The sequence below is a fragment of the Equus asinus genome, chromosome 4 (genome assembly GCF_041296235.1).
Source record: "Equus asinus isolate D_3611 breed Donkey chromosome 4, EquAss-T2T_v2, whole genome shotgun sequence".
Taxonomy (NCBI): domain Eukaryota; kingdom Metazoa; phylum Chordata; class Mammalia; order Perissodactyla; family Equidae; genus Equus; species Equus asinus.
The window spans coordinates 137,841,616-137,867,464 of NC_091793.1; the positions used below are offsets into that span (position 1 = coordinate 137,841,616).

At 36.1% G+C, this 25,849-nt stretch overlaps 1 protein-coding gene across 9 annotated transcripts in view; it reads left to right on the forward strand.

Annotated features, from left to right (window-relative positions):
- Positions 1-25,849, forward strand: part of NBEAL1 (neurobeachin like 1) — a 153,571-nt gene that overhangs the window by 40,871 nt on the left and 86,851 nt on the right. For 7 of the 9 annotated variants that reach the window (XM_044768406.2, XM_044768402.2, XM_044768407.2 and 4 more), the window contains 8 exons: positions 412-493; positions 1,058-1,185; positions 4,477-4,559; positions 9,301-9,386; positions 12,750-13,056; positions 14,866-14,972; positions 22,751-22,837; positions 24,888-24,971. In XM_044768406.2, coding sequence (XP_044624341.1) covers positions 412-493; positions 1,058-1,185; positions 4,477-4,559; positions 9,301-9,386; positions 12,750-13,056; positions 14,866-14,972; positions 22,751-22,837; positions 24,888-24,971 — 964 coding nt within the window. Of the gene's footprint in view, positions 1-411; positions 494-1,057; positions 1,186-4,476; positions 4,560-9,300; positions 9,387-12,749; positions 13,057-14,865; positions 14,973-22,750; positions 22,838-24,887; positions 24,972-25,849 lie in introns of those variants that run through there. The other 2 variants (XM_044768408.2, XM_044768409.2) reach the window with 2 other exon arrangements.

The following is a 25,849-nucleotide window of genomic DNA, read 5'->3' on the forward strand; positions in this document are numbered from 1 at the left end:
TGGTAGCAACATCTAAAAAAAGCAAACTAAGAATCTGCATAGGAAGATAAAAACAAACCTGAAAATAATCCAAAATGTAAGCAGTTGCTAATGTTTGGATTGTAAGAATATTTGTGATTTTTTTTCTTTTGTTTCTACTTTGTGATATTTTCCACTTTTCTATAATAAATAAATGCTAAGCAGCATGTATTTCTTAAACATTCTTTTTATAGTAGTTAAGTGGTCCTTGAGGTGTGTTCCACATTCTCAGTGGGAAAGCAGTTATGTAACCGTGTTGATTTTAAGTTTTAATAAATGTCATTTGTATTTCCTTTACGAAGAATGTTTTCAAAATTCAACTGGAATACATGAACATACATTTTTCTCACTATTCATATGTAATAAATATACGGATATTCTTTTTTCTTACAGAAATCTGTCTAATGTGGAAGAAATTGGAACGTGTTCATACATTAATTATGTCATCACTATGACAACACTCTATATTCAGCAAGTACGTGTGAATTAATGTATTCCTTTTTGTTGCTTTACTGAGAATAATTAGGTTTTACTTTTAAATATTATGGTAAAGTTAAATGTTTTCATAGGAAGTAATAGTTCAGAGGAGAAAATTATCATTGGGTACTATATATTTCAGGCATCTTATATACATATTATCTAAAAATAGAGAAGCAATTATTAATATATTTCGTTATTTTAATTAAAAGTTAAAGTGTGTCACGAATGACTTTTTAAAATGACACAATGTGCCATTTTCTGACACAATGTGTTTATTCATCAAATATCCCTCTTATTGGAAACATCTTCTCCTTTGGAAAGATGTGTGGCTGTCCACTGGAAACTTCCTGGGAAGCGTTGAAAATTGGAGAGGTTTTATCCAGTCCTTATGATTAACCGACTCTCTTTAGACTCAAATGGCACTTAGGCTTATTTGAATGAAAATGATTTATTATTAGATGATGAATGAAACATGTAGTCTTTTAGTGATGTAGGTAAGGATGTTACACAGTTTAATATTTTTAAATAAACATAATTTTATGTTTAACTTTATTCTCAGTTAAAAAGCAAAAAAAAAGAGAAAGAATTGGCAGATCAGACATCTATTGAAGAATTTGTGATCCATGCGTTGGCATTTTGTGAAAGTTTATATGATCCGTATCGAAATTGGAGGCATAGAATTTCAGGGTATGTCTTGTACATCATAATGTTCATTTGAAACCTGAATGTCACAATAAATGCAGTTCTTCAAAGCAGGTCTTATTGTCTATGAAAGCAATTGGTAAGATGTGTATAAAAGACCCCGTCTCTATCCTGAGATAGAGAACTATGTTGGAGGTAATGAATTAGTGATAAATACCAATTCCAGATAATAATTTACCCTGGACTTTTATTTTGTAATACAATTGAATGCTAATAATCTGATAGGAAAATTTCAAAGCATAGTGGCATTAAGTAGAGTGTACATATTTTTCAAGAAAAGTTCTCTTTTATTAAAGCATATTTCATAATTTGAAAATTATTTTTAACAATATTTTGTCTATTTATTTTTAATTGTGGGGCTTGTGTCACTCAGGAAAGCAGGAACCATACTAGATATTTAAAGAGAGAGAATATAGCACAAGGAAATTGTTAATTAGGAATTAGAGAACTCAGCAAAAGGGAGACATTGATGTAATGCAGAGATAGTGACTTCAGGAAGCAGCTACTTCCTGGGGCCGTGGGAACAAAGGGAAGAGATTGGGGTTATCAGAGACTACAAGCTTGGAGAAGAGGCTTTGCAGTGCTGGGGCTCAGGCCTCTGGGGAAGGAGAGTTGCTTAGCCAGTGCTGGTATCGCCGAGCAGCCACGAAGAGGCTCGTTCTGGGACTGCCAAAAAGACGCTGAAGACAAGAACCAACTGCAGACGCTACAGTTGAGAACTGCAGGCTGGTAGAAAATAAGGAATTAGTTCCTTTTTCACTCTTTCAACCGTCCAAACTCCGTTTAGTACCTGCTATTGGTGAACCCAACAGCCGGAAGAAGGGAAATGTGGTTTGTAGAGTGCCTGTCCCAGCATCACAAAACAGATCCGATATCAGATGATGGGTTTGGAGCTTAGTGACAGTGGCATAATTACCAGTACAGAGCTCAAAGAGAATTTTAAACTCATATGTCTTGCCTCCCTATGGTCACAGATAGGAAGAGTTTTGTATCATCACCCACAATCAGACCTCTTTTTTAGGTCTCCCAAATTTGCTATATTTTCAGTCCTAAGGTTTTTCCATTTTCATTTTCAATTTAGCCTGACCCACTTACAAACAACTTTTGCAAGAGCTTGACCTTATTTCCAGATAAAAAGTTTAGGAAAAATAGTTATGTCCTAGGTGTAATGGGAGCACAAAAAAGAAGCACAGAAAAATTGACCAGGGGACAGGAACTTAGAAAACCGAGATGCAAACAGACATTTTGCAGCCCTCTCAGAAACTTGTTGATATGTATTCCCATCTGCTAAGTGCTAGATGCTTGGCCCAAATATCGTAATAGTGGAGCAACCAAGTATGTTATGTTCTAAAAATGGTACATTTTTAGCTGTTCTATCTTAACTTGTTGAAAATATTCAGCGTAAACTACTTATGCTTTAATATTTGTGGTATGTATGATAGTTTGCACCCCTTTTATTTATGTTAGCATATTAGATTTAACCACCACTATAATGGAAATGATAACATCTGATACAGAGCCTTTAGAATAATTCGCTAATCACAAATTGCAGGAATACCTTTTCGTTATGTTAACCAAGTCAGAGTGTTTACTGTTGTTTGTAGCACAAGGTGTTTGGATAGGGTGTATCCAATCTGTTAGTTAATATCAGAATTTCTAATGTGAAAGGCGTAAATAATCTCATGGAAAAAACTAACTGAAAGCCAAATAAAATCAATTAGAAATCAATTTTTCTACCACATGACTGAATTTTTTTTAAAGGCGTGACTGAATTTTTTATTTGAAACTCCAGTGATATTGTGTTTTTGTAAAGACAAAAAATCTTTGATAATGGTCTTAATTAAATAGGAAAATCCAATAGTGTTCTAGGATGTTATATTTGAAATTAAAAAAAAAACAGAGAGTATGATAATTCTTATGCCTTCTACACAATGGAAATAGGCATACATTTGGAAGGCAGTCCAGGAACAAATGGTCTCTGATATGATTTCTCCCAAATCTGAATGTTAGATCAGTGTCTTAGAACTCTTTGTTCTATGGTTACTGACTTCAGCTGTGCCTTTCCTATTTGGCTTATTCTACAGTCAGTTGGCTTTTCTTTTCTTTCTAGCTTTGAATAATTATAAGGAAAGTAATTTTAATATCTCAATTATAGTTGTTAAGGAGAAGCCATCTTTGGTACCGGCCCGGTTGCGTAGTGGTTAAGTTTGTGCACTCTTTTTTGGTGATCCAGGGTTGATGGGTTTGGATCTGGGGCACAGACCTAGCATTGCTCGTCAAGCCACGCTGTGGCAGCGTCCCACATGAAATGGAGGTAGATAGGCACAAATGTTTGCTCAGTGACAAACTTCCTCAAGCAAAAAGAGGAAGATTGGCAACAGATGTTAGCTCAGGGCCAATCTTCCTCACAAAAAAAACGAGGAGGCATCTTAAACCCATGCTTTATCAGTAGATCATATTTAGATGTGTGGAATTTCTATGTGGCTGTTCTTCAAATATTTTCCATTTTTGTTGGTTTTATCTAACAATGTTAAGAGCTTTTTCAGGGCATGAAAAAAATGTGATTTTTAAAATTTTTCAGCAGTCCACCAGTTGATGTATCATTGTAACAGTAGCCTTTATTCCTCAATCCTTAGACTGCCATGCCTATCTAAGAGACTCATTTTGTGTTGAATTGAAATGTTCTTGGTAAAAGCACGTGCTATTTGTGTTGGCCTTGCCAAAGTCTGTAGAAATATTTCAGCCATCAAAAGGATTGGAATTGTCATTAAAAACAAAACTAATCCCATTCCACTGGATCTGTATCCTTAAGGTGGAAGAAGCCAGTGGTATAGACTCGTTGTGTGCAGGTAAAATTTCAGAAGGTGGCACGGAGTAGCCTGATTTCTCCTGACTTTCACTTGCACTGTAGTGGTAAACTGTCCTACCTTAGGGGTCAGATTACAGAGCTGGTGAGCAAGCTCTTTGACACACTGGGAATTTTAAATGGCTAGTTCCTTTTTCTGTTTCCAGTTGTTTGGCGACTTAACCTGTCTGCTGTGTTTCACCGTTAAGCATTGTAAATTTTTTTGCTTAATTCAAAAGAAGAAATCCTTTCATTGGTGAGCATTTAAGTTTTCGGCTAGACTTCTTTTTCAAGATTATGCCAGTCCTGGAGATGTGTTATTCAGTACACAAATCAAAAATAAAATATTAAATTTATTTTATAGTTTCTGTAATTGTGCCATCTTTACTTTCCTGCGTTATAATTTGGTATTAACTTCTTTTTAATGATAGACGAATCCTTAGTACTGTGGAAAAGAGCAGACAGAAATATAAACCAGCTTCTCTCACAGTGGAGTTCGTCCCTTTCTTTTATCGTAAGTAACAGCTCTGATTTACTTTGATTTTGATGTTACTCTGATTATTCTTTATTCTTATTCCAGTTCTAACCTTGATTCAGCTTTGTGTATTTATAAGCTAAAGGTGATAAGAACCCGATCACTGGAGTACTTGATTCAAGTTTTGTTGTGATTATTGTTCTTGGTTTTATTTTATTTACTGTTCTCAAAGCGTTTTTCTCTTAAAAGAGCTAAATATTTTAAAGATGGTAGTATATTTTAGAACTTCAGAGTTTTTACTAGTAATGAACTTAAGAGAATCGGCCACCACCGTACATGTGACCTATATGGACTCTAGTTTTATTTCTTAAAAAAATGATTATACTGTATTCCAAGAATATAGAAAGTTTTGCAGAATATAAAAGGAATACCTTGTTTCTCACTCAAATTTGTCAGATCATAACATTTTGCCATATTTGCTTCAGTTCTCTTTCCTTTTTTCCCCTAAGAAATAAGACAGAAATAGTGCTTTGTTTGTTGCTTGATGAAGATGATTGCAGTGCCCCCTCTGCTTGACCACCAGAAGTGATGTGGCTTCACTTGTTCACACAGGCAGGTCCCGCCTGGAACTGGGCTCACTTGGAGGGTGCAGGACAAGAAACCCAGTGTTCCAGTAGAACAGTGCAGGGTTTCTCTCCAGTGGGAGATCTCACAACATTCCAAGGGCTGTTCTTGGGTTCTCCAAGTGAGAGAGTGAGACCAAATTGGCGGGTGTGTGGGCCACCCCGGCTGTGAAGCACAGTAGCCTGTAGGCGCCATTGCGCGTGTAGGAGTCCACGAATGTGACTTCCAGATCCTGGGAAGGGATGTGCCTAAGTTACAAGTTAGACTGCAGTCAGGGAATCCCAAGGTTATGCATTCCCATCGGGTATTGATAGTCCTTCATAGCTCTCCTAGTCCACAGCAAGGACCATTTTTACTTAAGTGCCGTTGCCTAGTCCACTGATTGTCCACATTTGTCAGATTTCCAGTGATATAATTCTTGGTTTGTTTTCCTATAGAGAAGGAGAGAGTTTTGCCCACCCTTTGTTAACCATTGCTCATAGTAGTGATAGTGAGATCTTCCAGTTATCAAAATGATTTTCCTTTTGCAATTTTGCTAGTTACCCTCAGGATGGTACTTAGGCATGGTGTGAATATCTTATTTTTCAACATCTTTTCATCTAATGTTTTAGCATCTGTTGATGATCCTTGGTTGAATCAGTTATTTAATTGAGGTCTGCAGAATTATGGTTTTCTAATTCTATTATCCTTTTACATCTATCACTTATTGTATTCTCTAAAAAAGAATTTTCCCTCATCAACTGGGGGTAAACTTCAGTTCCTAAAAAGGCTGGATAAAATGCTTAAATCTTTACCTTTTACTGTTTTCAAAATGAGTTCAAATAATAGTCACTTCTGGCGGGGCAAGTGACTTTTATTACTCTCTTTTTGTGTGTATCGCCATGGTCTCAGTGACTTTTATTCACTGTTTTGCAATCAGTTATAGTCAATCCTTTTTGATGCTCAAGTTTTTCCAAATTTGGTCACTGACGGTATTTTCTCCTATTCAGTTTGCCTTTTCATTTAATTAGTGGAGTGTTTTAAAAAAACATAGAAGTTTTACATGTTAAATGTGGTTTGCATTGCATGTTTTAAATTTTGATGGGATCTAATTTATAAATTTCTTTCTTTTATGGTCTGTGGTTTTGTGCCTTATCAAAGGAAGCTTGCTTACCTCAAGGTCGTGAAGATTTCCTCCTGTGTTTTCTTCTAACTTGTACATTTAGGTCAGTTTTCTGTTTTGAGTTAATATTTTCTAGCCAGCATAGGTTTTTCATTATTGTTCCAGGAATAGTTGTTGAAAAGGCTGTTCTTTCTCCCAGTGAATTACTGTGGCATCTTTATCAAACTCAGGAGGCCATATAGTGTGGGATGATTTCAGGATTCCCTTTTGTTCCACATGTCTGCCCTAATGCTGTCACCAGACTATATTGATTATTGTGACTTTATACTTGATGCGAAGTCTTGAAATCGTTAAGCCCTCCAGCTTTGTTCTTGTTTTTCAGATTGTTTCGGCTTTTCTGGATCCTTTGCATATTTATATACATTTTAGAATCTTTTTCAATATTTTTGCAAAAGGCCTGGGATTTTGATTGGGATCGTATTGAATCTATGGAACCGTTTGAGCAGAATTGCCATCTTAAGGATATTGAGAGAGGGGCCGACCTGGTGGTGTTGTGGTTAAGTTTGTGTGCTCTGCTTTAGCGGTCTGGGGTATGCTGTTTCTGATCCCGAGCGCAGACCTAGAACTGCTTATCAAGCCGTGCTCTGGCGGCGTCCCACATGAAGTAGAGGAAGATGGGCACAGATGTTAGCTCAGTGACAGTCTTTCTCAGGCAATAAGAGGAAGATTGGCAACAGATGTTAGCTCAGTGCCAATCTTCCTCACAGGAAAAAAAAAGAAAAAAGAGTGTTGAGACTTCTAGTTATGAATCTGATATATCTGATTGTTTATGGTTTTTTTCTTCAATCAATATTTTGTAGTTTTCAGCATATAGATTATGCACATATTTTGTTAATTTATCCCTAAGTATTTATCCCAAGTACTTGTAAAGTCTTTAAAATAAACTATTGCAGATAAAAAAATGAGTCTTACTTTCATGGTCTGTTTTGTTGGGGTTTTTTTTAAAGATTTTATTTTTCCTTTTTCTCCCCAAAGCCCCCCGCTACATAGTTGTATATTTTTAGTGTGAGTCCTTCTAGTTGTGGCATGTGAGATGCCGCCTCAGCATGGCTTCATGAGCAGTGCTGTGTCCACGCCCAGGATTTTAACCGGCAAAACACCTGACCGCCAAAGTGGAGCTCATGAACTCAACCACCCCGCCACGGGGCTGGCCCGCTCATGGTGTGTTTTTGATAATGAGTGTCCCTTTCTAACCATGGTGATATTCCTTGCCTACTTTGTGAGATACTCACATAACCACTCTAGCAGTCTGATGATTAGACTTTACTTGCTGTATCGTTTTACATCCTTTTTATGTGTTTTCTGTGTGCTGAACAGAACTCTGTCATCTTCCAGCTCTGTGTGAAATCTGACAGTTATTCAGGCTTACAGTGCCTTGGTAGGTTTTTGCCTGTCTTGTGGGATTTCCCGCTATCATTGAGGATTGATTCTTCGGCTCAGTGTGAGCCCTGTGCATATTTCTGGAGTTCTTTCTCTGTACAGCTTCCTCCACTCCAGTACTGCTCACAAATTCCTGTTAACTAGGCCTTCCCAAACTGTTTATCTGTCTCCTAACTCATCAAATACCCATGTTCTTTTTGGGTTCCCCCGTCTGTGCAGTTGTTCAGAAAATGTCTGTAAACAGGAAGTGCAGGTGATCCTTGGGCTCACTTTGCTTTCCCTGCCTTGTCTACCCACAGGAGAAGGAAAATTTCTAGAACCTATTTTGTCCAATTTTCTAGTTATTTATATCAGGAAACCATATGTAGTGACAGTTATTCCAGCATAGCTGAAATTACTTGATTTTTTTTCCTTTGGTGAGGAAGATTGGCCCTGAGCTAACATCTGTGCTGATTTTCCTCTCTTTTTCATATGGGATGCCGCCATAGCCTGACTTGAGTGGTGTGTAGGTTCGTGCCTGGGATCAGAATCTGTGAACCCTGGGCCACTGAAGCAGAGTGTGCAAACTTAACCACTATGCTACCAGGCCAGCCCCAGAAATGACTTAATTTTTTATATGTAAATTTCTATGAGTACATTTTACCTCAGCACTGTTTCTTTTTGGTAATGTTTGTTATGTATAAGATTGGAAATAACTCTATTGTTATAGTCTTGTTTTTGTGTGTAATGATATATAGAAAAGGTTATTCATTTCTGGGTTATTAGCAATATCAAAAGAAAGGGAAAGGATAAAAGTTTCTCGGGAAAGAACTGGTTGAGTAAATTCAGGTACCTCATTGTGGTGGTGTGCTCTCCAGTCACAAAAACGAATAAGGCCGAGTACATGTGAAGGTGTAATAATACCCAGCGCGTGTTAAGGTCAAAACAAAGTGGGATGCAGTAGTGTGCATACAGCTGTCCTTTCTTTTAAGGTGTGGGGAGCGTGGAGGACTGAGGAGTCGGGTAGAGGGAGACTGGCTTTTCCTTGTTAATTATGTTGTTTTAATTTTTCTTTGTCATGTGTGTATATAACTTTTTAAAAATAATAAAACAGTTGATAATGTTAAATGAAAGGTTACTGTCAGTACTAAAACTTTACAGTGTTGGCCCTGAAGTGGACCCATGAAATCTTTTTGTCCAACTCTTTCAGTTTTTTAATGGTATAATTGACTTAATTATTCAAATAAGAGGCAGTAAGTAGTAGTATTAAAAAGACATCTAAATTTATGTCAGGTTTGGATTTATTTCTAGTTCTGCCACTTAGTAGCCCTGTGACTTTAGGCAAGAAATTAAATTCTGACCTTCCACTTGCTCATTTATAAATGGGGTAAAATATCCTCATATGGAGTATTATGAGAATTAAATGAGATAACATAAATAAAGTATCTAAAATGCTACCTGACAGATGGTTTCTCTTTTCCTCTCCTATGAAAAACTGTGTATCAACCTTGTCTTTTAACAAATATTAGCCTTTTTAAAAATAGTTCTTAATGTTTCAGTGTCAGACATTCCTTAGAGATGAATCATACTGTGAAAGAGAAATCTCATTTACTTGTTTGTGTGTTATATCCGCAGAGTGTTTTCAAGAGAGTGAACATCTCAAAGAAAGTCTTAAGTGTTGCTTACTGCATCTCTTTGGAGCCATCATAGCTGGTGGGCAGGTGAGGAAAGTGTTGAAAGTTAGTATATAAAACAATAATTAACAGTGTGAAGAGCTTTCCATGGATTATTTAATGTATTTTTTGTCTTTTTCTAATTTCTGGAACCATAGAAATGCTTTTCTGATTTTAAATCTTGTTTAAAACTAATTACATACTTCTTTTATTTATCAACTTCCAAAAAACCTAAGTAATAATATTTAACACTAACAATAAAATTACTGCATAAATAACCAGATTTAACAATTTTTGGGGTGTTGTAAGTTCTTCGTTGTGTTGACTTTCAGCTATTAGTTCTTACTGTAGAGTATAGAGGTTAGTCTGCCCTGTTAGTCCAAACTGCTAATGTTTGATTTCATCAGACTCATCAAACTGCTGGAGTTTGAGCTCACCAAGTGGATTAATAGGGCTGACTAACCTCTATACTCTAGCGGTTTGATTTCCTAAGATATATGAATTTGGTCACTCTTCTGTCTACCTATAATTACTAAGTGTATACATTCAGGGTTTATATGCGTTTTTTCCAGCAAACCCAGCTAGTTTTTTTATAATTTACAAGAAAGAAATTCTAGTAATGTTTATTTCTTTATTTTTTTTTTACGTTGAGCATCTTAAAAGCTATCTGTGGTGAACTTTGAGTAAAACTGCTAGTTGAAAACAGGATTATAGTTCAGAAAGAACATTCTATGTGTTTTCTTAACCACACAGTTTAGATCAGATGTTTCTAACACTTTTTTGTACTGCATAACCCTTTGGCAGTCTGATAAAGCCCCTTGTGAGAATGTTTTCAAATGCCTAAAATAAAATACATAAGATCACAAAGGAAACTAATTATACTGAAATGCAGTTACTAAAATAGTAATAAAGCAAATTTGTAACATAGTATGTGCTTCTTTATAGCACATTACATTAGCAGTAGCAGCAAGTCTAGTGACTAATGCAGTTTCAAAGAGGAGATGAACGTAAGTCATGTTTCAGGACGCTGCAACAATTGCAGTGTATGAAAATGTATATGATTTCTGTTGGTGACAAAGTCACAGGTATTGCTAATGATACCACTGGGGTCCCTGGTTGACTACCTTGACTTCTCCTCTTCACACTGGTGGAAGAGTCTCTTTGTAGTGAGACGGATGGTGACCAGAATCTTATTTTTCAGTTTGTTTGCTTTGTCGCCTTCCCTTATTAGCTGATAGCCTTTTGCTTCAGTGTCTCCCATTTTCATCATTTCTCCACTGCTAAGAATAAGAATTAATAAGTATCTGTGAATAAAATAGGAAATGACCTTGTTTTTGACTAGTGGAAAAGCTGGGGGGATCCCATTCCCTTTTTGAATAGACAGAGGCTCGTTCTTGTTAGTGCCAAGGGTAATCAAGCCCCAAGAGACCTCCAGTAGTTAAAACTCAACATGGAAATCAAGCAGATGCTGGAAGCCCGATTTATTGTTTCATGTACTGAAAACACTCAGAATTCTTGTAATCAGATTGTGGTTACAGGTGCAGCTGTATTGAAGTCAGAAGGTTCTTTGTGGCTGTAGCATCAGTATAGGGTATTTAGATGGATTGAATGTCTAAAGGCATAAGAATGGCCTTGTCATAAAGAGCAGAAAGATTGAAGTCCAATGACTGGTCTCCCTTCCCAAAGCATCATGCACGGGTTTCCCAATGGCATTTTGTTCTGTTTTATGTTATGTGAAGAGCAAGGGCTTTGCAGCCAGACTGACATAGATTTGACTCCCATGCCCATCTCTAGCTAGTTGTGTGACCTCGGATAAACTATTTACATGTGTTTTAGTTCCTTTATTTATAATATGGGAATCGTAACCCTTGTAGGATAGTTGTAAGACCAAATGACATGTAATATATGGAAAGCACTTAATAAAGTGCCTGCACCTGTAAGAACTAAGTGAATGACAGGTGTCCGTAGGATTTATGATCCTCTGTAAGTAGCAGTAAATAGTAAAGTTATAACAGCTCAAGTTGGAAGTTTACATTTTTCTCTCAGTAAAAAGAAAATAGCAGTCAGTAGTTCAGAGTTAATTTCATGGACTAGGATCTTCAGGGACTCAGCTTCCTTCTGAATGTCAATTTGTTATCTTTACTATTATTTCTTGTGCTGCAAGGTAGCTTCTGGAGTTCTGGCCATGATATCTGCATTTTTGGCACAAACACGGAGGGGGAGATGAAGAAAGAGACAAATGGCGTCTGCCAACTGTCTGTAAAGGACGTAATGAAAAGCAGACGCTCGATGTCTTTTTTATCTCATTTGCCAGACTCCATCAGATAACTGCAAAGAAGGCGAATATGTCCAGATAAAAAATTTGGTAAAACTTACTTCCTAAGCCTTCTTAGCAGCAGGGGAGGTTAGGAAATGTAATCTCTGTTCCTGGTAGCCATGTGTCCACCAGAACATTAGGGGTTCTATTATTAAGGAAGTGGAGGAAAATGGATGTTGGGTGGGCCATCATCAGTTCTTTCCATAGTAGCACTTACTGTTGATATTATTTATTATGTTGATAATAACAAGTCCTAATGGCCTAAGTACTATTACTTTCAGATGCTTTTGATAGCTATGTTCTGATTCAGTACGTATCAATTTAATAATTTAGGACAGTGTATGTTGTTTATTTTCAAGTTTAATGGATCACCTCAAATAGCTACCAGTTAGAGTTTCTGAAATATGTTTGTAGAATCAGAGCCAAGCCAGTCCTCTTATATATCTTTATCATTTGGGATGGATCTGCTGTAATCAACGGAAAGCCTGAGAGAGACTTACCCAAATAGAGGTGTGTTTTTTAATTCTTGCATAAGAAAGCCAAATGTAGGCAATTCTGGGCTGGTATAGCAGCTCAATGGTATCATCAGAGACTAAGGTACTTCGATACTCCTGTTCTGCTCTCTCTAACCTGCTACTTTAATTCTTGGGCTTGTTTCCTCGTGTTATAAAGGTGGCTCCAAGCATCATGTCTACACTTCAGGCAGGAAAAAGGTGAAAAGGCCAAGAGCAAAGGGTCCTTCCCTTTTTATTCATCAAGTGATAGCCTCTTCCTAGTCTACTGGCGTGTATCCTTGACCAGAATTATGTCACATGGCTACTCCTAGCTGCAGGGGGAGGTGGTAAGCAAGTTTTCCATGTGGGCACATTGCTATCTGAATAAAGTCAGAATTCTATTAGTAGTGAGGAAATGATGTGTAAAATAATAGGCATAAAATACTAGCAGTGTCTGTCAAAGTGTTTAAAATTTTTTTATATGTTGATTTATTAAGAGAAAAATTGTCTGCAGATTTATTAAATTCTCTTTTTTTTTTGCAAACATACAAGACTTCAGTTAGGTTTGCTGTAATCAACAGAATGTCTCTCATGTTTCAGAGGAATGCTTTGCAAGCAATTTCTCCAGCCACCATGGAAGTTCTTATGAGAGTTTTGGCAGATTGTGATTCCTGGGAGGACGGAAATCCTGAAGAAGTGGGTAGGAAGGTAGAGCTTACTCTGAAGTGCCTTACAGAAGTGGTGCATATCCTTCTCGCTAGCAGCTCTGACCAGCGGCAAGTGGAAACCAGCACTCTTCTGGAGAACTATTTTAAGTTGCTGAATTCTGATCATTCAGCTTTACCTAATCAAAGGAGGTCCAGACAGTGGGAGAGCCGATTCATAGCTCTGCAGATCAAAATGCTGAGTAAGTATTACATGAAGTTCGTTAGACTTGGTTTTCTCTGAGTCTGGTTTTTTACTTTCACATTCCCCAATTTCATTTGAAATACAAGGCCATTGTATAGAAAGTATTGTTTAATTCAGATATTGTGTTACTAGATGTTAACTTCAGAATAGTTAATATGGAATTGATTTGTCAACGTCTTTGCTTTAGCAATGACAAAATCAAACCTCTATATTCATTTTTGAAAGTATAATCCACTAAAAGCATCAATGTTAAAAAGAAGGTCAGCGCTGATTTTGAAATTGTAGGAAAAATAAATTTTCAGAAAGTGCCATTTGTAGTTTCTAACCCATGGCAAAGAGTCATGTATGATCAGTTTTGTATGTGCTTCTGTAACATCTCTGATAGAGGTCACTTCAACATTTGTCCTTCTTCTGGAGGGCCTCTGTTTTTTTGTTTTGTTTTCTCAGATCCTCTGTGTGTGTGTGTGTGTGTCTTGTTTTTCTTTTCCTCTCTCTGTTTTGTGTCATTCTGTGCTTTTCTATCTGTTTCTCTCTGTGAGCTCCTTCACCAATACATGTGATTTCTTATTGCATTCTTCTGTTAGATTGATAGGTACAAATATTGTTAACTGAGAGTTACTTTTTTTTTTTTTTGAGGAAGATTAGCCCTGAGCTAACTGCTGCCAATCCTTCTCCTTTTGCTGAGGAAGACTGGCCCTGAGCTAACATCCATGCCCATCTTCCTCTACTTTATATGTGGGACGCCTACCACAGCATGGCTTGCTAAGCGGTGCCATGTCCAGATCTGGGATCCGAACCAGTGAACCCCGGGCCGCCAAAGCGGAACGTGCGCACTTAACCACTGCGCCACCGGGCCAGCCCCTGAGAGTTCCTTTTTATAGAAATAAAATATTTTCATTGCAGCTAAACCAGGAAATTCAGATAAGTAAAGAGAAAATAAAAGTTTTTTATTTCCTGCCACCCAGACTTAACCAACATTAATCGTTTGTTGTATAGCTCTAGAGACTTAAAAAAATGTTTGTGTGTGGGTATATGTGTGTGGTGTGCAACTTAAAAATATTGGACATCAAGCTCTTGGTGAATCTTAATGATTCGTTACAACAGTGTTTTTGTAGGAAAATAAGATCCATCTTATATAGTTTCTATTCTCTTACATGTTATAACATGGCATGTTTTATAATTATAAATTGTAAGTTGATCAGGAAGTTTGAGTCTATGTTAAATGGACTTATTTTTTGTTAGGAACTATTGTATTACCTATACCAACTGTCCCTTGGTTTCTGAATGGGGATATCCCTTCAGTAGGAAACAAGAGCAAAGCGTCATCTCGAATGGATTAATTACCTAAGTCTCATTTTCACAGTGGCCATTTGTTAATGTTCTACTGCATAAGTGAGACCATGTTGCCAAACATAACCAGGTGCTGCTTATTAATAGCAAATTGGGAACCACAGTTGGTTATACTTGAGCGTTATAATGGAAGAACAACTAAGTAAATGGGAATATTTCTCTCTCATATATATATATATATTTTTATATATATATATTTTATATATATATGTTAAATACTTTATAATAAAAGTTATTTATATAAAAAGTTAAATACTTTATAATAAAGTATAAAAATGTTCACTTCTCTTAATAAATAATAAATACATTTCCTACTCTCTGTCCCTATTATTTCCTAAAGAATTTACATCTGTTTGTTAGCTGAAAGGCCTAAATTACAAATATGGCTAGAGTAAATGTTTCTATGATCCCAAATTTTCCGCTTTACAAATGGACAATTTTGTTTTTATTTTCCTAGATACTATCACAGCCATGTTAGACTGCACAGATAGGCCTGTTCTTCAGGCCATTTTCCTTAACAGCAATTGCTTTGAGCATCTCATACGGCTGCTACAGAACTGCAAGGTATTTTTCTACTATTATTGTTGTCTTTGATTTTAAGAAGCTATTATTTTGTGTTTTGATTCAAATTTGAGCATATTATTATTACTGATTTTTTAAATTGTGGTAAAATACATGTAATAAAATTTACCATCCTAACCATTTTTTAAGTTTACAGTTCAGAAGTATTTAAATGTATTCACATTGTTGTGCAACCATCACCCCCATCCATGCCCTGTAACTCTTTTCGTCTTGTAAAACTGAAACTGTATGCTCATTAAACAATTCCACATTCTCCCCTCCGCTCAGTCACTGACAACCACCATTCTACTTTCTGTCTGTATGATTTTGACTGCTGTAAGTACCACATATAAGTGGACTGATACAGTATTTGTCTTTTTGTGACAGGATTATTTCATTTAGCATAATGTCCTCAAGATTCTTCCATGTTGTTGCATTTTGCAGAGTATCCTTCCTTTTTCAGGCAGAGTAATGTTCCATTGTATGTATATACTACATTTTGTTTATCCGCTCGTCTGTTGATGGACCCTTGTATTGATTCCAGCCTTTTGGCTATCGTGGATAATGCTGCTTTGAACATGAGTGTAAAAATATCTCTTTGAGACCTTACTTACAATTCTTTGGGGTATATATCTAGAAGTGGGATTGCTGGATCATATAGTAATTAAATTTTTAAATTTTTGATAATCACCTTACTGTTTTCCATAGTGGCTGCACCATTTTACATTCCCACCAACTGTGCACAAGGGTTGTGATTTCTCCACATCGTCACCACCACTTGTTATTTTCTTCTTTTTGATAATAGTCATCCTAATGGGTGTGAGCGGTATCTCATGTGGTTTTGATTTGCCTTTCTCTCTTTAATGATTAGTGACATTGAGCATTTTTTCCTGTACTTATTGGCCATTTGTGTATCCTCTTTGGAGAAATGTCTGTTCAAGTCCTTTGTGCATTTTTTTAGTTGGGTTTTTTGTTGTTGTTGAGTTTTAAAGTCTTTTGTTATATATGTGTTGTAAAAATTTGGTGTGAGCATTTGATGCATATAATTTTGTGCTTTTATTTCATTTGAGATTATTTCATTAGCATTTTCCTCTGTTAGAATTTTAATATCTACATAATACTATATTAGGTGGATGTACCATACTTAACTATTCCTAATTGGTAGATACTTAATTTCTTTCCAGTTTTTTTGCTATTACATAACTCTTTCAAGTTTCATAGAATAGAATCCTTTTTATTTTATTTTTTTAAGATTGGCAGCTGAGGGGGCTGGCCCCATGGCTGAGTGGTTGAGTTCGTGTGCTCTGCTTTGGCAGCCCAGGGTTTTGCCAGTTCAGATCCTGGGTACATACATTGCACCACTCATCAAGCCATGCCGAGGCGGCGTCCCACATAGCAGAGCCAGAAGGGCCTACAACTAGAATATACAACTGTGTACTGGGGGACTTTGGGAAGGGAAAAAATTTTAAAAAGATTGGCACCTGAGCTAACATCTGTTGCTAATCTTCTTTTTTCTTCTACTTTTTCTCCCCAAAGCCCCCCCAGTACATAGTTGTATATTCTAGTTGTAGGTCCTTCTGGTTGTGCTGTGTGGGACGCTGCCTCAGCATGGCTTGATGAGCCATGCCATGTCCATGCCCAAGATCTGAACTGGTGAAACCCTGGGCTGCTGAAGGAGAGCGCACGAACTTAACCTCTTGGTCACGGGGCTGGCTCCTAGAATTCTATTTCTAGGAGAATTACTAAGTGAAAGGGCATAAACTTTTGGGTTTTTTAAATGTGGGAACATTGTTTAAAAACAACTTATAAGTAATTGGAAAATATAGAAAAGTAGAAAAATAGAAATACTACTAGGGTTCTTGATGTATACTTCCAATTTGCTTATCATTTTTCTTATTTTTTACTGATTTACACTTGTAGTGCATTTGTGTATAAGTATGTAATAACTAACATCTCTTATTATTAGATCCTGTTTCCATGAAGTTCAAGATGGTATCAGAAATTTTTTAGAGAGCTTTGTGAGAAGTGTTTGAAAATAAAACTACTTCAGATAACTTTTACCTTTCTATTTGAGGTATTCCCTTCATGGACTCCCTGCTGAAAAATACTAGATGTTCATTCTGGTTCTGTGAGAATATTCCAGAATAAGGATTTTAATATCAGCTCCTTGAATTTTTCCACACTGTTTGGAGGGATATCCCTGAAAACATTTATGTCACCATGTTGCTTACTTTTTATAAAATAGTAAAGAATAGCATAAAATAATAAAGAATATATTGATGAAGTAAATAGTAATGAATATTTATGAAGTCAACAAAAGTACAAAATTACCACTGGGGAGTCAAGATGCGTATCCCCCATCTCTTAAAAATCATACTTGGGAAAGAAATCCTAGGGAGATGAACGCAGCATCAGAGAAATGTTTATAAAGGTTTCTGTTCATTGTAAGAAAGCAGTGTGGCTTTTTTATCCAATTATAAAGGCAACTTTAGTGATAAAGACAAAATCTCATACAATTAGAAAACCTGCCAGTCACACGTTGTAGAATGTAAATCGCCAGGATAAAATGTAGTTCCTACTAAAATGTATTAGTATGTACTCTTCTTCAAAATATGAAACTCAGATGTAATAAAAATCTCTGCCATTCCAGGTCAACAATATCTTTTTAAAAAGTACAAAGCTGTTTGGCATAGCTGTCATGATGGTGAGCTAGTATCTGCTCTTTCTACTATGGTATAGGCCGAAGTTTTTTTGTTTTGTTTTGTTTGTGAGGAAGATTGGCCCTGAACTAACATGCATGCCAGTCTTTCTCTATTTTGTATATCGGACACTGCCACAGCATGGCTAGATGAGCATTGTGTAGGTCTGCACCTGGGATCCGAACCTGTGAACCCCAGGCTGCCGAAGCAGAGCATGTGAACTTAACCCACTACACTACTGGGCCAGCCTCAGGCCAAAATTTTTTATAATTTAGATCTGGAAACTTGCTAATAATCATAGTGTTTTAAAAGTTAATTATTTGATACTACTAATCACATTTTGTTTTGAAACAGGAAATGCTAGAGAAGAAACCCATTTTGGAGGGGAAAGCCATACTTTGGGATCTGGGCCTTACCTGCTGGCAGTGGTCTTTATTTCTAGAATATTCTAGTGAGAATCACTGTAGATTGGGGCCAGCCCCATGGCCTACTGGTTAAGTTTGGCGCACTCCACTTTGGTGGCCTGGGTTCACAGATTGGGATCCTGGGAACAGACCTTCATGACTCAAAGCCATGCTGTGGCAGCATGCCACATATAAAGCGGAGGAGCATTGTCACAGATGTTAGCTCAGGGCTAATCTTCCTCAGCAAAAAAAAGAAAGAAAAAAAAGAATCACTGTAGATTCATCATTAAACTTTAGAGTCATTAAGTCTTAAAAACAAGGGGAAACCTGTGCAATAAACTGTGCAACTGTTTTATTATACAAATGAAGAACTATGTCCTAAGAGATTAAGTCTTTAGCCCAGGGTTAACACTGATATATGATGGAAGTAGGATTTCTTTTTTTCTTTTTTTTTAAAGATTGGCACCTGAGCTATCAACTGTTGCCAATCTTTTTTTTTTTTTTTTCTGCTTTATCTCCCCAGACCCCCCCGTACATAGTTGTATATCTTAGTTGTGGGTCCTTCTAGTTGTGGCATGTCGGACCTAACGTGGGTCAACGTGACCTAACGAGCAGTGCCATATCCGCGCCCAGGATCCGAACCCTGGGCCACTGCAGCGAAGCACGCGAACTTAACCACTTGGCCACGGGGTCGGCCCCTAGGATTTCTTACCTAGATATTCTGTCCTGCATTCATGCTTCATTGTTACACATAGTTTTGTAACTGGGTATTACTAGTACTAGTACTTAAGATCACTATTTAGTCAGTAGAAAAAATGTTTCTGTGCATTAAATGTAGGAGAATTGCAGATTTTATTGACGGACAAATTTGATGGAGATAGGTGATATGATTCCTTAATATGTAAAAGTGTTTAGAACCTTGTAAAAACTTAAGTTCTCAAATGTGTTACAGGATGCTACGAATGTCTGTGATCGATTTCTGTTTAAATTGGTTTTTGTTAGTAAGGAATGAGTCATTTATTCCATTTTATATAGTAATACAGAATCAAGAGTAGTATTATTTAAATATTCAGACCCTTTGGAAACATTGTCAACTAAAGCTTAAAGTGCCATAAACAATTTATGAATTACATGGAAAACCTTAGGCTTATGGCTACAGTTTCTTTCCTTTCTTTTTTATGAGATTCACCAACCAGTTTGAGTATGCATTAATTTCCTTAAGTGTTTGTGTAAAGATCTCTGGGCTGGTCAAAATGAGTTTCATCAAACTGTAAAGTACTTAAAGGACCATTCCATGGAATCATGCATTGAACTTTTATGATAGGTGTGATGAACCTTAAATATTTAAGGTATTTTGTTTTACTGTATCACATTTTGGAATGGAGGTATGCTTTGAATTAATGTAAATTTTTTTTAAAAAAAAACTGTTCAAGGAAATTTGAATTAATGAGAAGAAACTAACAACAAATGTCTAGTAGTAAAGACAAGGACTCAAAACCATCACATTGACTTTAGCACTCTACTTTGAAGTTAAAATCATTGTTTTGAAAATATAGGCATTGCAGCATATTGTAATTATGCAAAGTTCCATTTGAGGACTTAAGTGTTCAGATTCTGGAAAGCTCTTTATATTGTGGTCTTGTTCATCTTATTCAATTCGTTTTATGTACTTTTTTCCCTTTCTTCCTCACATCTACCCCTTAAAACCAACTACAACAAAAATTTATCATCCATACAGTTTAATAGGAATGAGAATTTATGAAAGGCGCAGCTGAGGGCTGCTTTATGGAAAGAGTGTTGGGAGTGGATGAGTAGAATGGTGTAGTTGAAAGCCTGACTCTGGGTCACACCTGCCTGGATTCATACATGTTGGCTTGGTGACCTTGAGCAGTTTCTTTTCGTTTTTTTAAAATAGAATTTTATTTAAATTCTACAGCAATATGCAGTCAAAATAGAGATTTTTGAGGAAAAAAGTATAAAAAAATGTTTAAAATCTTTTTACAAAGTGTATATATATAATATTTAAATTTTAAAAGTGTGGTTAAAGTATACATAACAATATTTGAATATATATATATATATTTTTTTAAAGATTTTATTTTTTCCTTTTTCTCCCCAAAGCCCCCCCCCCACCCCCGCCCCGCCCCGTACATAGTTGTGTATTCTTCGTTGTGGGTTCTTCTAGTTGTGGCATGTGGGACGCTGCCTCAGCGTGGTCTGATGAGCAGAGCCATGTCCACGCCCAGGATTCGAACCGACGAAACACTGGGCCGCCTGCAGCGGAGCGCACGAACCCAACCACGCGGCCACGGGGCCAGCCCCTTGAATATATATTTTTAATGTGGATATATTTTCTTTTATGAAATTGGATACTACTGAATATTTTATCCTGCTTTTAAACATGTTTTAGCATGAGTCTTCCCATATGCCATCACACATTTTTCAAAACATTGTTTTTAATGACTGCAAACATTTCAGGCAGGAGTTCTCAAAGTGTGGGATCCAAGATCATTTTAGGGAGTCTGCAAAGTCTAATCTTAATAATATTTCTGTTTGAGCCTGGATTTTCTTCATAAACTTTAACCATAGTAGCATTATCATAACAGTCTGAATGCAAAAGCAGATATGAGAGTTTATCTGTCTTCTAAGTCAGACATTTAAGGGGATTCACGAAATGTAAAAGCAGTACCATGCTCACTAAGATATATTTTGGAAAATATAGTTATTTTTCATAAAAATATGTAATTTAGGTCACATGTAATGGGTTTATTGTTACTTTTTTGAATGAATAAATAAATATTTTTAAATGTCTTGGTTTTAGTTTCTGATACGGTCAATATTGATAGATGTTATCCATATAAATAAAAGTTCTTTGGGGTTCTCAGTAATTTTTAAGAGTGTTAAGGGGTCCTGAGACCCGAAAGTTTGAGGACTTCTCTTTCAACCAATGGATGAACCGTTATTTATTTAACTATTCTACTATTGTTGGATATTTCGGTGGTTTCTTATTTTTTGCTATTGTGGTTAAGGCTGAAGTGAGCATCTCTGTTCTAAAATCTTGGTATGAGTCTGTGACTCTTTCTTAGGGTAGATTTCTAGAAATGCAATTATTGACTTAAAGTGTAAGAACTTTTCTTAAAATTCTTGATATGGATTGCTTTCTGGAAAGACTTCACTCGTTTTTGGTTTCGTCACTTCTGAGCCTTTCTGTGTCCCTGCACCTCGATAATATGGAATATCACTGTTTTAACAATGTTTGCTGCTGCTGATAATACCAGCTTGCATTTGTTAAACCCTTATTATGTGCTAATAGTATCCATTAGCATAGACACTGGGCTAATAACTTAGCATGGATTATCTCATTTAATCTGCACACCTATTTCATGAGATATTATTCTTTTCATTTTTGAGAAACAAGCTTGGAGAAGTTAAATAGTTTTCTTTAAAACCAGACAGCTGGTAAGTAGCAGAGTCAAGATTCTAATCCAGGTTTCTGATTCCAAAGCTTATATTGTGTACATGAATCTATATTCAGGTTAAGCTTTCCGTGTGCTCTTGCGTACCATATCACACGATATGTTTGTCCACGTTACACCACTTTACTTCGGCACATTAGTGGACTTTTGTTTTCTCATTTCTAAAATGATAGAACTTCCTAAGAAGAACTTCCTTCTTAGAATGCTCTTGCTAAATCCCTTTATGACCTAACTTTCTCTCCCTTTTCAGTCTTATTTGAGTTATCTTTCTCTTTACCCAAACTGCAACTGAGATCTTTTGGGATTCTGAGTTTTTTATACTTAAATACTTTATTCCTATCCTTCTTTCGGTAGAGGGCAGTCTCCATGTATATCAGAGATAATCCTAATCCCCCTTTCTAGTAAAGAAATTAATATAAATTGTTCTTAATTCTTGATAATTTTGGAGAATAGTGTTACAGAATTTTTAACAAAATGTGTGGTCAGATAAATTCGGGAAATGCTTCATGCTAACCTCCCTTGTCCAACTACACATTAGCATATTTGAGACTCTGAGAAGTATTTCCAGAAAGAACCCTTTTAAAGTTAGTTTAATAGCATTTCACAAACATACGTGGCTACAGAACCCTTACTGTACATTATTTACTACAGTATCTTTAGTCTGTCTTAATAGCACATTTCCTTCTTTTTTTTCTCCCCAAAGCCTCAGTACGTAGTTGTATATCCTAGTTGTAAGTCATTCTCGTTTTTCTGTGTGGGATGCTGCCACAGCATGGCTTGATGAGCGGTGTGTAGGTCTGCACCCGGGATCCGAACCTGCAAACCCCAGGCTGCTGGAGCGGAGCACACAACTTAACCACTCGGCCATGGGGCCAGCCCCTTTATCCTTCTTTTCTGTGAGGCGTCCTCTGCTGATCCTTTCAGAATTTAGGAATATTAACTAATTTAATTATTGCCATTTTTTATTTTAGTAACTTAGAGTTCCATGAGAGAAAGTAATAATAATTATATAGTATATGAATTAATGTTGGTTTGTAATCCAAAATGTGAGTAGTTGATTGTCAGTTTACAAGCGGTATACTTTGCAAGTGAATTCTTGGGTTTATTTTCAAGAGACATGGAAATCCATTTAAGCTTCATTTCTGCTCATAGGTAACAATTTAATGTTCTTTCTCCATTATTCTTGTCTCTATTTTTAACAGCTGTTTTTAAATGCTAACAATAAGGTGGCAGACAAGAACGAGAAAGACCTTGCCAACAAATTACTGACAGAAATGAATGAGGACCAGGTATCTACAAAGCCTGCATCTTGTTTCAGCTGAAGTCCAAAATCAGTCAATGGGAGCAACTATTCCTGTACTTTTCTTCCCATGTCTTATAATATACAACATTATCTAATTCTAATCTTCATTATTTTGAAAATTGTTAAAAACAATTTAAAAGTTGCTTTCATCTAAAAGACAAATATATTGAAATCTTGGTTTTTAATATAAACCATCAACAACAGTATTCTCTCTTTGTCTGTGTGTGTTCTTTTTAGTTTGAGGAGATACAAAGTACAGGAATGGGATCCCCATATCAATGCTGTCCACCTGGTGGTGACTTCCTATTTTGGGGGCTTCTTTTTCTGAGGATTGTGGTGTATTGGGACCTTAGGGCTTTGTTTGTGACTATGTATGATCAGTTTTAATATCTTGATTCTCTGCTTCTTCTTGACAAGTGATGATTGTAATTCAATGGACAACCCGAATCTTGGAGGAAGGGAAGAAGATGCCAAACTCTTTGAGTCTTAATTTAGTATAAAACTTATCTTTTTTCTTTTCTAAAAATTCAACTCTATGTGGGTATAGGGCAGAAATATGCAATTTATGTTCGTTTTCACGATACTTTAGGTAATTTAGTTTGGAAAAAACTACCTACAAAAATTGCTTTGTTAGTTTTCTTTCCCAAAATGTTTGAGAGAGAGCTTATATGGTGTCTTTTATTAACAATATCTTGATGTCCAGGTTTCTAAATAGAGCTGTGGTATGAAAAGAGACATGATAATCTATTATTTTCTGTTCCGGATGTGAAATAGCAATTACAAAGTACCCTTTTAGATTTCTGTATAAGTGTTAATCTCTCTTAAAGCCTCCTTATATAGACGGATGAGACAGTTGTAATGGTCTTCTCAGAGGGTTATGTTAGTATTCCTGATTGTAGGTACTGTGTTGCCTAGTCCTCTTGGATAAAGTCTAGGAAAGATCTTATTTTTATGAAATTCTGTATGCAGAATGTTTAACACATATTATGTTTATTACATATGTAATGTGTTTGTTTTATGTAGTAATGTTTAATAAACAATATCAACAGAAACCAAGTTACTAGCTTAAATACTTGTCTGAAAGTGGTAGAGCTTAGCTTAAAACAACAAAGATCTAATCAGTCCCTTTTTCCTCAGATCTTTTTAGAGTGAAGGAAAGAGGAAAATCCTCTTTGTGGAGTGACTAGCTTCAAGTCATAGTAATATATTCCCGAAAGCAGATTTTCAGGACTTTTAGTTTTTCCAACGTTCTAGTCCTCATGCTATGCTTTCATGGTTGACTAAGCCTGATGATATAATTCAGTTTTTTAATATTGTTGATGTTATATTTTGTTTTTGTCTTTTTGCTATAAATTCACCGCCCTGAAATTTAACACCTCTCTTCTTTATGATGAAGCTTAAACAGAAATAGGCAAAATGGAGCTGCTTTTTATTTTTTCTTACAACTTTTGGCATTAAAGATTGCCTTCTCGAAAACAGGATGATGCTTATAGATACACTTTTCGTTTTCTATTCTACCTCAAATTCCTCATTTTATATAAAAATAGATATACCTTACTATTTGCAAGTGGGATTGATTGGTGTATGCACATACCATTTCAGTTACAACACAGGGCTTGGAAGCTGAGGAGACCAGACTATTTTAGATGTCTTATTATACATGCTAATGAAATTCAGACCTAGGAAATCCAAGTGTATTTTTGAAGGAAATTAAAACATAATAGAATTTCCAATGATAGACCTCCCTCCCTTCCTCTTGAGATTGTCCATTATTTTTAAAAAGCATGTATTAACCTTGGTTTTTTTTTCTTCAAAACATTTTAATGTAATGAGTTGAATGTATCTTTATCCTTTTTGACACGTGGTCACTAGGTAGCTTTTCTTGCAGGTTATAGTGTTTCAGAAATCCATTTCATTGGAAGAGGAATGTATTGCATGTTAAGTAATTATTTTTCAGATTTTCAGAGCGGAGGTTTCCTAACTGAATACGAATCTTAAACACATTTGTTAATGTCTTACTTTTTTCCCTGTGGTAGGTGTTTCAGGGACAGTTGGACTGTTTGGCTGTATCGACCATTCAGGCTTTGACGGCAGTCATGAACAAATCTCCAGCTGCTAAGGTGAAGCGTGTGTCCCCAAGCTCTAGGATGCTATCTTAGCTATACCAGTTTTCACTATATAGTTCTCAAAGTAATGCATGAAAGTACATAATGCATAGTGATTTCATGCCTGAAATGAAATAGTTTGCAAAATATCTCATCTTAGTACTGGAATAAAGAATTAAATTTTGTATCATAGTTTGTCGCTATTAATAAAGTAATCACTCTTTCACTACTTGGTCAGCTTATGACTGCCTACTCTATGAACATTTTTCACTTGTGAACAGCCCTATCAATTTGGGACTTTTCCAAATGGCCATGAAAATTCTGTTTCTTTGTAGTCACTAACCATCAGGATTTTCTTTCACTTCTCATTCACTGTCACTGAATCTGTCCCACTGTTCACATATGCTCATTTTGTGCTACTAGTTTCCTCTTTGAGTAGTTTCAGGGATTAATGAGATCATCTGTGTAAAGTGGTAAGCATAGTGCCAGGCACATGGTAAGTGCTTAATAAATGTCAGTGTCTATTATTATTATTAGGATTTTACCTTCTTATCCACCACCTCTAGTATATTTCATGCCTCACCTTTCTAGTACCAGAAATGAATGAATTACTCCTTTTCCCTAAGCCATGCCTTCCTTACTTTCCTTTGGTTTTTGTTAGGAGACTAACTTTTGCCCTATAAATGTTGCTATATATAACTTATAGGTTAGATTCCTACTGAATAGGCCTTTACAACTTTTAAAGCCTGGCTTGGGAATCTGATCTCCATTTATAATAGTCTCTTTTGGGAAAAAATCATTTTAAGTTCTAAGTAATTGGTTTGTGAGTATAGCAGATCTCCCTTACTGTATTATGAAATTCAAACCTGAAATGATGTTCACATCTTTTTAAG